Genomic DNA, 15,268 nt, shown 5'->3' on the forward strand with positions numbered 1-15,268 from the left:
CCTTGTCAAATTTCCAACTATTAAGAAATATCTTAGAACTCCATCTGTAAATTCACTTTGACAAAGTCCCATGTACTTCCAAGGGTCAAAATAAAATCAAAAAATAGTTCTCTCCAACATTTATTGGTCGAAAAATAAATTAAAAACTTTGGATTTCAACAGAGGCCCAAATCGTACAAATAAATACTACAGGGTCTATCTTAGTTAAACAACATATGTACAGCTCTTAATATACTTAGTAGGTACAGTTAGGTTACCCCCCCTTTTTCCCCTATTTTACAATTTCATAGTCTTAACCAATGGGTAACTTAATACTTAAGACAGAGGCATTTTTACAATTTTTTTTCCAAAATGACGTAAAGGACAAAAATAAATAGTGCAGCTGTGCAATCGGTTGTAAAGTACAAATACCTTATTAAAGTAGTTTTGTTTATTATTTAAAATTGCAAGTTGCACTAAGGAGAATTTTCTAAAATATTTAAATTCATTAATATGTCCTGTACACATTTTTTAAAACATAAACATGTATTATGTTTGTAATAGTGGTTTCTTTATTATTTTTATTGCACAAATAAAATACGTATGAAGTAAAGAATATTGAAATTATTTTAAGTGTTATTAATCCTAGCATCATAACAGATACATCAAAGATGCAATTACCATATTATATATTTTTAACCGCATAAATATACGTAAATTTTAGGCTCTTTCTGACGACCCTTGTGTTTAAAAACAGTGCCTTTAGCAAATTATTTGTGTATAGAATTCACTTACAGCAAATACAACCTAAAACATAGCTACCTCAATTTCAGTAGCCATTCTATTTTAAGTTGTATCTACACCCCTTTTATTTTTAAATTTGCATATTTTTTTCTGTCTTTCCATTTCGTTACCACCCTGATCTGTAGTCTTCCAAGACAGTAACTAAATGAAATTAAAATCTAGGGACACTTTTTTCTCCTATAAGTATCGAAACAGTTCATGATTCTGAGTAGAAATAGCAGATACAAAAATATGCAAATAAAAAAAGTACAACTTGAAATATAATGGCAAATGGCCCTTACATAGACTTGGGGCAAAGTTACACATTCTGATTCTGACCCAGTTAGGTTACCTAGTAAATGTAGTCAGAGTACTTTAGATAAGTGAGACTATAGATAACTGGACATTAGAGTCACAAACGGGAACAGAAAATGCATTCTGGGCATTTTATTGGCGATAAAATGCCGCCATTTTATTCTCTGTAAGCTTTCAGACTGCGTTAGCGTTATTCGGTTTTAGATAAAGCTTCTGTCTCTTTTTGACTTGTATGTGTAAAGGAGATAGGTTTGTTACGTGCCACGGGTAAGTAGGGACTTACGCTGTTATTAACGACGCTCTACTAATGCAGTGCTACGCGACGTAAGCGCCAACTGCTATAATGTACCTTGACCCGTGAAACGTCACTCAATAAAAATTATAATCACATATTTGCCAAGAAAAATAATTAATCAGATATACAAATGAATATGCAAGACATAGTTGACAATCGAAAGCTAATTTTCAGTAATTTATCCATCATAATGTAAGTTTTAACATAAGTGTTTCTTTTCATATATATAGTTCATACAATTTATATAAGGTACTTGCACCTAATGGGCCTTATTAGTTTTAAAGATTGCTCAATTTCAAAATTTCATACTTTTATAAGTGTAAATGAGTTTATATTTCTCGCCCATGTTTGGTTAGTACCATAGACAAAATTGCAAGTTCATATCAAAAATGAAAAAAATTAAAAAAAAAATTAAAAGTGGGCCTTATTAGGCGCAAGTACCTTATTATAAAATATACTAAAATCGTCATATGCTCATAAAAAGCACTTCATTCTGTTATACAAAACATATTATATATTATATATTGCAAAATTAGTTATTATTACATATGCATTCATTGTTTAAATTGTAATATTCTAATTATAATATCAAATAGTTCATTCCTTACAATATTTCTTTAAAGTATATAGCATTTATCTATATATTAATAATAGTTTAAGATAATAGCTATTTACCTTAAAGTACTTTTAGGTCCTTAAAGTTTCACAAGTTATTCCAAATTATTAATACAATTTTATACATTTTTTTATATACAGTAAAATGCTCTGTCTTAAGTATTACAAAATAATATTTGATTATGGCCGCGTTTTTTTATAGCAAATACCTGATACAGCTGCAAAAAATATATTTAACACTATACTGCTGCCTACCTAAGTACGATAATGTTGGGACGCCGTTGTCACCAATTGTCCTTTATTTAGTACAAAAACTAACATGACAACTTTGCCCGCTTTTATTTTACTTGGATATTAAGTAATGTTGTTTGAGTTTCACTGACTTTTATAACGAACAGGCAAAATTGACATATTAACTATTATATCAAAGATTTGAAATTAAAATATTCCAAAACAGAAGTACACTATAAAACATGTGTAATTTCACACTTGCACAGTAAAAACTATTTTCTGTGACACTGAAAGTACAATCAACTGCAGAGATAGTTACCATACAATCAAACTTCTATCTCTCAACTATCTCTACAGTAAAAATCATGTCAGGAGGCCGTTATTCATTATTAATTGTACAAAATGTTGATTGCACACAAAATATTTTACAAAAAGATTCATAAACCATACATTTGTTTACAGAATTTACTAATTAAAAAACCTAATGACAACGACATCCACAACTTTAATCCAAATCTAAATATCCAACATTTTTATTAGGAAAATGTGAAATATCTTTTTTTTATTAATTTTAGGATAGTATCAACCGTTACAGTAATGTAAGATAGTGCCGAGTTTAATATTAACATTAGTTTATATAAAAATACCTTTAGAACATTTGAAAGAGGTAGCTCATGCTAGTATAACTCTAATTTTTGCACTAACTCACAAATTAAGTACGTAATATTAAAGCAGAATTAAGTAGGATAAAAAGACTCATAAACTTAATTTTATAAAGTAAAATCAAGATTCCTGCGGCCTCATATAGGAAAATTCAATATCGATACTGTGTCTGTTCCGTTTGTACACGTAGCTTTTGGAATGCGTGAGAAAAGGAGCACACTAAGCATCGATAAATTTATGTGTCTGAGTCGAAAGGTATTACTTCGGTTGTCAAATTAAAGCATAAAGATGCGATTAAATAGTTTTTATGGACATTCGAAAATGCGGTACATTTTCTGAGAAGAGACACAAATTATGTTCTTAATGTTATGAGGCACTGGTATCCGACGAAATTGGTGTAAAGGACATAGAAAACTAATATCCATTACGTCAATTAAGTCGAAATCGTAATTATCAACGTATATGAGTCAAACAGAATAAAATAAAGTACTTAAAATGAAATAATTGTACTATTTTAGCCACTGCTATTAGCACCAATGCGAATGTATAAAACGGTTTCAATTTGAAATAAATAATTTGAAACTAAATTTAAATAAATACATTTTTATTATATACAGAATTATTCAGTCCTGAATCAATAAAAAAACTAATATACAATAAACATTAAAAACTCATTTATTTCAAAATTGTGAGGGTTTATTCATAGGAACTATTATTAAGGAGTTATTTGATTGAAGTAAATTACACTTGCAATCATAAAATGGTAAATTTTAGTTATATAAATGGTCAAGTATGTCCCTCTTTATAATTGTATGCTTAAAATAAAATATATACAGAAACATAGAACCAAAGGAATATGTATAATCTGAAATTAAATGGCAAAACGACGTTATGTCGTAAAATACCAGACCATAAAATGACTCCTCTTCGTACAAATATAGCCTACATTTATTACCTTTAAATCGAATGCTGTAAAGGACATCAAAATGTTCTTTACGTCAATTGAGTCTAAAGATAACTATAAAAGTAAAAATAAATACCAATTCATATAATATAAACGCAAAGCATTTGCTTTTAACATATTAAGAGTATTTATGTTTATAATTCAGGACTGAAATGCTAGAATATAAAATATAAACCTGGATGGACTTTTTAGTAAAATTTTCACTCAGCTGAATACGGTAATTAATTAATTATAAAAAATGGAATGGGATCATATAAATATTAATTACAACCGCCACTGAGCAAATTAACCATTTCATTGGTTCTTATTTATGGAGCTAGACTTTTAATGTCCTTTATGAAGTACATAATTTATTTAAACTTGTATTTTTTATCTTATATAGTTATTTTTTTATAAAAATATTGAATTAACTGCTTATACATGTTTCAATACGCGTGTTATAAGTTTTGCTAAATTAATTTTATATATAACCGATATTTTAAAGTTTTAAATATGATAAGATTTTTTTTTATTTTACTGTAGCAAATTTCATGCCAGAAAAATATTATACCAGAAATCTAAATATTTGAATATCATTTGGCTACATTAGCTAATAAAAGCAGTTTATGTAAGCGGGTTATGTTGACTATAAACATGAGTCTATTAACCTCTAGGTCTATGTCGAAAAGAAATTAAAATATCAATCATAAATTAACATCTGTTACGACGAAATATGAAAATATCGTAAAATGAAAAAGTTTATAGCTTACAAATTACAAAGACAGACATGATTCAACATGTGGTGTTAGAATTCAATCAAAATATTTGATGTCAGCTGTATGACACATTGCGGCTGGCCACAAATTATTAATGTTGAAAGCTATAAATAATTAAACGTCACTTACGCTGTTTTATTGTATGATTTATGGGTTTCCCGTTTAGGAGAGCATATTTAGATATTAAAATATGACATCAACATGGTATTAATCTTGGTGTGTCTCACATGCAATAATTAATTGATGCAAAAGGGATGCCCTGAATCAATTAAATTGGTTATATTTTCAAAATCAGAATTTGCCTGAATAAAACATTTTTATTTTTGTTCGTGTATTTGCAATTACGTTACAAGTTGATTTAACTTACGTGTGAATATTTTATTGAGATTGTTTGCTGGTTAAACTTTAATGAGATCGCTATTTAGCGATAAAACCAGCTTTTATTTAACGTATCTGTAAATTCCTGTTTTTATGCGTCAAGTCCTCCATAACGATTATTTTATGGTAATTACTGTTTATGCATATAAGTAAAAATATTATATTTTAAGATCAAATAGTCTGTACGGAAAGAGAAGAGTAGAGGAATGTAAGAGATCCCATACATTTCACGACCCTTCTCTTTCCGCACAGACTAAGTTATGATTTCAATTGACTTAAGATCTTATACAACACAGAAAAAACACGTGGCTATTATGTACTTTACAAAGATCATATGTGAAAGTGAAGCTCCAAAAATCACCAATGAAATTAGGCACGTTTATAGGAGTAACTCTTATATCTTACATTACTTAAACGGTTTCATCAATTCATATAAATATTCATGTCAAATTAAATGACGAACTATTTTAGGTTATCTGTAAGTCGTTTCCAAACAGGGGCTGATTTATTTTATTTTAATTGCTTGTGTCATTTGTTGAGTACAAAATCTGTTCACTTACATCTAGTTCAAGAGAAAGTAAAGTTTATACAGTTGATATAAAGTTTGAATTTGCATGTAACACAATGTTATTGTGATAACTTGACATTCGTCATGGTCATAAGGCTAATTGATAAGCTTCTGTGAAATGAGAACAATTAAATGGCGCTTGGTACATATTAAATCGTTTTAAGCATCATTAAATTGCGTAACACGCTAATTTAAATTGTTATGATTGTATAAGGAAAAAGTTGTTGTTGCACAAGAATTCTTTTATTCCAGGTATTTGTGTAGATAACTTAGGTTCAAGTTCAATGTTACGTAGTTATCTCAAGGATAAATCTGTTTTATCTGTTTAAATATACCAATCCTAGCACAATTATCATAAGGAAAACTTTATGGTGCTCCAAAAACATTTCAATATTTTATTTTAACTGAGTCCAAATTATCAAAACCATACCACAAGAAGTACATAAATCACAAAAAGTAGGTACAGTGAGAATCATAATTTATATTGTAATCACTGTATAAACTATAACTTGTCTTATTCTCTCCGAACTATATTAAATTTACAGAATGTAACCGGTTATTAATACACAAAACTGGTTCCGTATATTACATTTATGCCCTATATAAATACCATAAATTGTGACGTTCCACATCAAAGCGACCGTGTAGCGGTTGGCGCTTACGTTGTTATTTACGACGTTCCAATACTAATGCGGTACTAAGCGACGTAAGTGCCAACCACCATAAGGTACCTTTACCTGTGGAACATCACAACTAGTCTCGCTCTGTTTGGAAAAAACCCACATAATTATTTAATTATTATGCCTTCTTGTAATTAAAACTAGCGGACTGATTTTCAATAGAGATTCAAAATGAGGTCTTTTTCAATTAGGCAATTATTTTAAAATCTAAGTACACAGCACAACTAATCGAAAACTAATGATGAGAGAGATTACTATAAAAATGCATGCTGTTGGATTTTAAACTATACTTATACCCATGTTGGTAATTAGTGTAAACTTAAACGCCATACAGATATTATGAAATCATCGATTTCAAGTCATTGACGAAATTGAATAAGTTTGTACCTAACTTAAATGCATTTTATGTTAATTATTAGGCCATATAAATTATAGGAAATCATTACATATAATAGGTATGTTGTTTTTTAATCGATGACATATTTAAGCAAATATCGTTCAGTTTAGGCCGTGTTTTAAGAATTTACCGACAAAATCGTTTATTTATGATATATGGTTTAGAAAGCAGAATAGCGTTTATTTTATATGTCCATAAGATATAATTCATATTATTCTTCTTTATTAGTTAGCCATGCGTAAAGACAAACTAAATAGTAGCTAGATTTCCGAGTCAACTCTATAAGATTATAAAGTAAGTATTTAAAATACTGGTGTATAAAATTGTGATAATGATTCACACCAGTTTAGACTAATATAATAACACAATGTCATAGTTATCCAGCGTGAAATCTACAAAACTAATCTCACTTAAATACATATTAACAATTTAGCTGCCGTTGTTATAGTTTTTGTTCACATAAAGTGGTTTTGTTTGAAACGCGATTATTTCAATTTGCAACAAACCTTTGTGGTTAACCACAGGCGATTGTTTTATCTTTTTATTATACTAGTATTTTTTTGTAATTAAGTACCTATAGAGTTTTCATTACCTTATTAAAATGTGTATTTTATATCGTGTAAAGAAATCGTGCTACTTACGTATCTTAACTTGCCATAACTGGTTCGAGCAAGTATGTAATATGCATAAAAACCGAATATAAAAAGTTATAGTGTTTGAAATGAACTGTAAAGTTATTAACTTATTAACAAAAACTTCTTTGTGTTCAATCAAAGCCCAAACATGAGTCATGGTCGTATATCAATGTAAGAACAATGTATTTTTTACAGCACGTCTTATGATAAAACACAATCGACGTAACTGCCAAAATATGAACTGTCCCTTACGCCACAACCGTCACGTTTGAATCATCGAATCACAAAAAGACGTAAAAAGCTATCGGAAATTCTATTTTTAAACTTCTCCGGTCCACATCCCGCGAAAATAATATGAAGCCGTCATACATTTATCACGGTTTGAATTCTTTGATGTCACATTTAACTCTTAACCACCATTTCTTAAGAAAATGACTTCTGAAAAATAACCTATGTCACCGGACATTTTATAAATGGAAACTGACATATTTAATTTAACATGAATAATGGGACAATCTATTTTCTGGAGTTACATCGCTTTTGAGTGAAATATTGCGTTAATTTAGATGTTATCTTTTTTTGTAATTTAATAAGCAAAATCATGTGTCAAAGTTTTTGTGCCATGGTTTAACAAACTCATTAAAATGCGATTATCAAGACAAAGTTTTCAGTATGACTAAAATTTCCTGATTAGAAAAACGGATCTATTAATAAAATCCAATTTCATTTAAAATATATCTAAAAAATTCTTCCTAAACTTTCTTTAACATTTCATATGACTTAAGTCAGGAATTTTGGCCAAAACAAACGAACGTGAGCTTTCATCTCACAGAAGCATTTAAAAGCGATTAAGGCGTTTATTTCCAACCACCATACATCATCAGTAAATTGCGCTTTATTATTAATCACCGAAATATAATCCAAGGTTTAAAACTCGGTTAAAATTATAACCGGCAGGTTAGTCATTATCCCTTCTCAATCCTTCGTTGGGGAACAAAAATAGCCAAAACTCTAAACAAATGCCCGCTTGAGACATCTGGACTGGAAGGATGGAAGTTTGTGTAAACTTTCTTTTCAATTTGAAAATTTAGTGACATAAACAACGTTTTAACGAGTAATCCTGATCTATTTTTTGATCTTTGCTTAACATAATATTGAATTTGGAGGGCGAAAATTGAAAAATTCTCTACATTTTTCAATTTAGGTAATGGATTAGGTAGGTTTTGAGAATGTTAAAAATTATTATTAAGTAGCAATAAAAAAAAGTATGCCTTAAGCCGGACCAACCTAACTGTGCATGGCATTTGCAATGTGTTGAAATGTCAAATTACTATGAAAATATGAAGTTTATAATTACTCTTTCACACTTTTTTCCATCAATTTCGGTGCAAAGTTAGCTTAGACGGACTCTACATTTTTTAGGGTTTTTTTTTACATTCGTCTCTCTAATTACTAAAAATATCAACCACCGTTTTATTTCTCACTAATTGATGTCCATCAATTTGCTTCACTTTGTTTTGTTTCTTTATTTAATCTGAGGGTGACCTTTAGACCAAAATTCCAGAGCTTTTGTTAGCATAAAATAAATCTTGACTATCCTATCCTTTTAAAATTTCACAAACACACAGTAATACAAATGTCGTAAAGGACAAACTCGGTGATGGCACTTACGTCCTTTAGCTCTACTAGATTTTTGTTTAGATTGAAATAAAAATAGATCCACTCAGAAGGTAAGCAAGCTTAATAGCCTGGGGCCATAAAAGAACATTAATTCTGTGTTTAGAACACAATGCATTAAGACAATGTCAGCGCTCAGGTTGTTTTAACAAATTTGACGCTGTTTTGGGTTGGCTTTTACCATCTTAAAATGGCTGTTACGACAATTTGGCATATAAGATGTGATAATAAAACGATAAAGTAAGCAATTGACGTAGGAATAATAATGTAAAACTGAATAGTGCTTTCATGATAATGGAGCGAAGTTTTCAGAATTCTAATAGGTATGAATAATTTCAATATATTTCATGAATCATAACGATACAAAGAAAAACTCATTGTGATGTTTTCTTTGTACCTAAATGCCAACATGACAAGCATACTTCTATTTTATGGGAACCTTGAATTACTGTTTAAAATAACTGTTATGCTGTATTATTCGAGTTAATAAAACGCGTTTCATGGTTTTCATTACTGTATGTGTCATAAATCTTGTGTATTATTTACGTAAGTAGCTATTAAATCTCTCCGTATTTTATGAAATAGTATTTAATCGTTTTAATCACATAGCATTTCATAAAACGTTTTAAATGAATGTGTCATCTCTGACACAACAATTCTTTAAACGTATGCCCTAATTTGAGTAGTATGTACTTACGACAAATGATAGCTTACAAAATGCTTGTAAAATATTTTGCAAGTTCTTTTTAGATCACCAGCAATTATTCGTTATAAAAGTCAGTTTAAAAATGTATTTTATGATGACAATTTAAAAACAATATGGCCGATAGTAATTGGATACTCCTGTTCCATTTCATTTGGTAGTTCCACATTAACTTTTACTTTTAAATTAGAGTAATAAACCTACAAATGCTGGGTTATTCTTAAATTTCTTGGACGTTTCTACCTGCTCCTATAATTGTTACCATTCCTAACCTATCTTTTGTGAATGGGAAAAAAGGGCCCGAAGGACCATTTATCTTTGTCTGTCAGTTCTGCTGTCTCATATTGTAGTTTGAATTGATTATATAGGATACAATAAATTATATTAACTGCGTGGATATCTGGAGAATGCTTTTGAGATGTGAAGTTCATTAATGTAGACTTGTTACTTAAAAATTCAAGAAGATGGGCACAAGAGTTGAAGTCACGCACACAACGACGAAATCATGTAATGACAGAATATTTTTTTTTCGTACCGATAGCAAGTTGAACTGCCAACTGCAAGATGGACCATAATGTTTCTACAAGGTTATTTTTAAGCTTAATATCGTGCGCTTAAGTCACATTCACTCATTCATTCATTCATTCGTTCAATACTACTTTTGCTTAGTACTCTGTGTAGCTGTGTGTGTAATCTTTCACTTCAACTCTGCCGATACCTATATACTTTTTTTATTGAAAATTTTACCTGGCAATAGTGATTTTCAAATTAATGTTGGTGATAAACTAGTGCCCGACCTGCTTAATAGTAAGCAGTATAGATAGCCTATAGATGCTTGTTACTCTGGTGTCAAATCAAATGCAGCCTTAAATGAAAGTATCACTTTAAAAGACAACTTTTAAAATATAAGGGTATATTTTCTAGAAATAAATCGCTGATCAAAAGAGTGATATTGAGTTTGTATCCAAAGCATTATCATAAGGCACCTTAAATCCAAGATGGCGGGCGAATGCAAATAACTGTAATCAAGTCGCTAACGGGTTTGGCCGGTTGGCCCAGTGTTTAAAGGCATAGGTCGTGAGTTCGAGTCCCGGCTGGTTTATTGTGAAGGGTATTTGAACGGCAACACTAGTGTGACACCCGTGAATTTAAGTAAACCTAAGGTAACAAATATAACAAATTTATTTAGGCCTTTTTAAGAAATCGTTGGTTAAAATGTTTTTGGAGAAGATATGTGCCGATTTCATCCAAAAGGGTACTTATTGTCGGTCGTCAATAAGACGCCATTTCCTTATAGCTTCAATTCAAAATCGACCTTATGGACAACCGACAATGGGGTGCCTTTTAGTTGATAATCACATATGGGCATTAAATCAATTAACTTTAACTATAATACAAAATAGGCGATTATTAATGAATAATATTAGCATTCGGTTGCTTTGTATTCTTTCTACATAAAATCACGATTTCTGATGGTTAAATTGATAAATTTTAATATCGTTTTTGACCATTCAAAGATGGCCAGACAAGTTTCGCGAACCGATAAGTCTATTTATCAAATTTTAATATTCATAATTGTAAATAAAATTAACCAATCAAAAATCCGAAAGATGTTTAAGGAGATTTTGATTTAATAGCGATTTAACTAATAATTGAAACCGGCGGTCCTGGGTTCGAATCCCGATAAGGGTATTTATTTGTGTGATGATTACAGATATTTGTTTCTTAATCATGGGTATTTTCTATGTATTTAAGTTTTTATATATTATAATATATCGTTGTCTGAGCCACAACACAAACCTTCTTGAGCTTACTGTGGGGTTTAGTCAATTTGTGTAATAGGATTTCCTTTAATAGTTATTTTTATTTATTTCAAGCTCTCTATAATATAATACTCCTTTTTAAAAGAGGCTTACACCATTCGGTATTTTTATGAGACCAGTAAAATCTATATCTGTGGGACTCTTAAAATCACATTTTTAACATTTTATAGCAGTTTCAAAGAGAAAGCGAGTTTTTCAATTTTTCTTTAGCGTATGCTTTTTCAATTTAGATGTGTTTTAAAATAGCTTTCGTTGATGTCATTATCTTGGTGATTATGCGAGTTTAAAATTTGCTAGCTATTGATAGCAATACCTTATTTTTATTTGCTAATATTGAAGATTACTTTCTCGTTATAGACAGTTCTTAAAACTTCTTCAATTAGTTAGAATCTAAGTTAACTCTGCACTGATTTTTAAGTGTCAAAGTGTGAAAGTGTCATTCATCATATTTTACACAGGAATTTAACGACTCTTCCACTCTTTCATTGCAAATATCTATGCAGACTTTTTTTTCAACTCTAACGGGTGTCATATTCTCTACATAATCGTTTTAGGCCTGTTTTTCTTGAAATTGTCAATGGGCATTTTCCAGTATAGTTTAAAATCCAACAGTTCCGTTCTTAATGTCTACCTAAATTATCTGTCTATTTGCGTATGGCTAACAGAACCCGGACTATTTGAACTATTCAACTATTTGACTATCTGTATGTTTGTCTGTCGACACACTCATGGCACGGTGTGCTAAATGCTGTGATCTTATATCAATGGTTTTATTGATGTTATTAAAAATAGCTACCCACGGAAAAAATAGTTAGACATTGCTATTATGATGGACGAAATTCCACAATACGTAAAACTCGAACAGTTAAAACTGAATCTTGTTTCTCCATAGTTTAAAATAAATATTTAGATATTGCTTTCAAGAATATAACAGTCAACTTCTAATATGTCATTTCATATTAGAAGTTCTGTATCAAAGATAACATATGTTTCTTTGACGGAATCTTCTTTAAGATAATTAAGGAGAATAGAAGACTCAGTTAAAAACGTGAGATGTTTTTCGAAACTCAAAAATTGAGGAATTTTGAGTATCAACATTCAAACCATTGAATTTTATATGAAGTCTTGGTTAATCTTTCGGGTGTTTGTACAAGACTTGTGTTGTTAAATTAGTTTTTATATCGAGCAAAGGCAGTTATTGTTATTACTAGTTGGCTCGTTTTAAATTATCTATAAAAAGCTGAAATGCGAAATCAGTCGTTAAAGAAAGTATATACGGAGGCGAAACTATGCATTTTTCAATATATGTAGACTTATATCACATAATAAAAGCATAATGAGTTTATTACATCCTAAATAAAACCAAAATCACAGTATTTCTGGACAATTTCATAACTTGCCCCTTATTTTTCGTATAAATAATTTCTAACATACTTTTTTTCAGGAAAAAAATCGTCTTTCGAACTAAATACGAACTACCTAATTCGTCCTAATCCCTATCCGTATCTAAGTCGTAATCAATCTTCATTGCATTAATGAAAATATAAAAAAATGCATATACCTAATGGTTTAAGAAACCTATTTTACCATTATACATGTTAACATTATATATATATTTAAATGAGTCCGTAACTAGCTCCATTATATTAGTAGGCCCAATACACTTATATTAATCACCTTTAGTGTTCACTGTTCACAGAACGTTCACTGTTCACGAGTAGACCAAAGAGTCGGGGCGGAGATGGAGTGTGTGTAGTTGTGTGGTGTGTGTGGGGCATGGCTTGCCAAGGAGGTCTGGGCGCGGCGCTCGCGTCCGAGCGCACATTCACCGAGCCAGGGGCGCCAGCACAGCGCTAGCAGCCAAAGCTAGAGCCAGCGAGGACGCCAGCGCCGCCCCGCGGGAATAACTCAGCTCCTCACTCTTCACCACCTCGTTCGGCGATTTGTCGTACTTGTGCGTCTTCTTAGGCTTAATCGTCGTCATTACTGTTGTTGTTGTTGTTGTGGTCGTAGTTGTGGGCGGCGGGGGAGGCGGCGGAGGCGTGGGCTGAGGAGGAGGGACAGGAGACTGCTCCTCCGGCTTGCAGCAGACCCGGAAGACCAGCTTCATGTTGTGACTTAGACAACGGCCGCCGATCCGTCTGTGCAAATCGTCTTTGCTTGACGTCGATATGAAGTAATAATCTTTACCAGGCAGAAATTCTAGGCCTCCTGGTTGGGGCGTGAACGGGCGGAACGTTATAGTGAAAAACATCAGCTTATGCGGCTTGTCGCATATAGCTATTATACGTGGATTTGGATTCGTTATCCTACACGTATCGTACTCCTCTTTACTCACATTATATATTATATACTTCTCCGTGTCCTCCTCAAAAGTCCCAGGAGTATATACAGGACATATTATGTTAACTTGGTCGTATTCGAATTGGGGATTGCCATTATTCAAATCGAAGACATGATCTGTATTGTCTATTCTAAATATGCTGTTGGTTGTGTTCCAATGGATGTAGAAGCTCTTTGCGAGGTTTCCCATAGCGCTTTCTACGAAGAATATTAGTACAATTACAGTCCACGGCGTTTGGCGCAGCCCGAGATAACCGAGGGACACCATTCTGTAGCCTTTAGTTCACCAAAGCATTATCCGATCGAAATATTATTTAGCATCCATCCGCTCTGACGCTACCGATCCATAATCCGTGCACAAACACATTATCTCGCGTTTTCCATGTTTAAAACACAACACTTTACACATAAAACACAACCAAATCCGTTTTCAACACTGCGAGTCCACCATATTTCTTGTCCGCTGTGAGATTCTATTCATCGATAAAGCAAAATTCCATGGTACGTGGCCGCTGTAAAGCGATCGAATACGTGTTTTAAAACTACTAAACACTGGTTTAAACACTTCACTAATAACGCTTTAATCCATGAGCGTAGCGAAAACGTTGGAATTAATCAATACATCACAGATTTTTTACAATACTGAGGTGTTCTTTGTATTGGGGGTGGGACGCGGAGCGGCGCGGACACGTATGCTCGGGGCGGCGGCGGCCGGACTACTGGCTGGAATGCAGTCGGTACGCATGCGACAGCTCCCCTCCCGCGCCGCGCAGCCGCGTCCCCTTTGGGCGCGTTCGCTGTAGAGCTTTTGAAAGCGTCGGTATTATTCGAGACCCAATAGTATGAATATTGGGGTGCTGAACGCAGCGGTAACTCGCACTGAGGCATAGGTTCATATTGCACCTTTCTAAGTAATAAAGGCCTTTGTAACAATACCTTAGCTAGGTGAGGAATGCTAGGTGTTATAATATTACTTACATTAAACTTTCTTATCGCTATTTCTTTTGATGTATCCATGAGACTATTTAATTTATTGAGTAAACGACTTTTGCAAAAGCTTTTAAGCTTAAGATAAGAATTAATGAAAATTTTATTTTATTGCATAGTAAAAATGTTGTATTATATCATCAATCACATTAAATAACACATCAATACATCCTTTGATCTTTTAGAAAAAATAAAAATTTATTTAGAATCTTATGGACACAGTCATCTAATTAAAATGTAGGTAGTATGGTGTTTTACGTAGGTATAATTATGAAACACATCTTACAATTTAGATTATTACTTCTCAAAAAGTAGTCGTATATGTTTGTTAAATAATTTTTAGTGTTCCGTACAAAACTTTGTTTACGGAACACTTATGGGATCACTTCGGTCTTGCAAATCAGTTAAATACGTTTTTCTCAGAGACCGTTTGACATAGATACCTAAAATTTGGAACAGTTATAGCAATTACCACCA

General features: G+C 31.8%; 1 protein-coding gene across 1 annotated transcript; it reads right to left on the reverse strand.

Annotated features, from left to right (window-relative positions):
- Positions 1 to 104: 104 nt before the first annotated feature.
- On the reverse strand, positions 105 to 14,580 carry LOC134677078 (ephrin-B2a-like). Its single transcript, XM_063535525.1, has one exon. The coding sequence runs from the start codon at positions 14,070 to 14,072 to the stop codon at positions 13,287 to 13,289; it is 786 nt and encodes a 261-aa protein (XP_063391595.1). The 5' UTR covers positions 14,073 to 14,580; the 3' UTR covers positions 105 to 13,286.
- Positions 14,581 to 15,268: the final 688 nt, after the last annotated feature.

This window comes from Cydia fagiglandana, chromosome 25 (genome assembly GCF_963556715.1).
Source record: "Cydia fagiglandana chromosome 25, ilCydFagi1.1, whole genome shotgun sequence".
NCBI classification, from domain to species: Eukaryota; Metazoa; Arthropoda; class Insecta; order Lepidoptera; family Tortricidae; genus Cydia; species Cydia fagiglandana.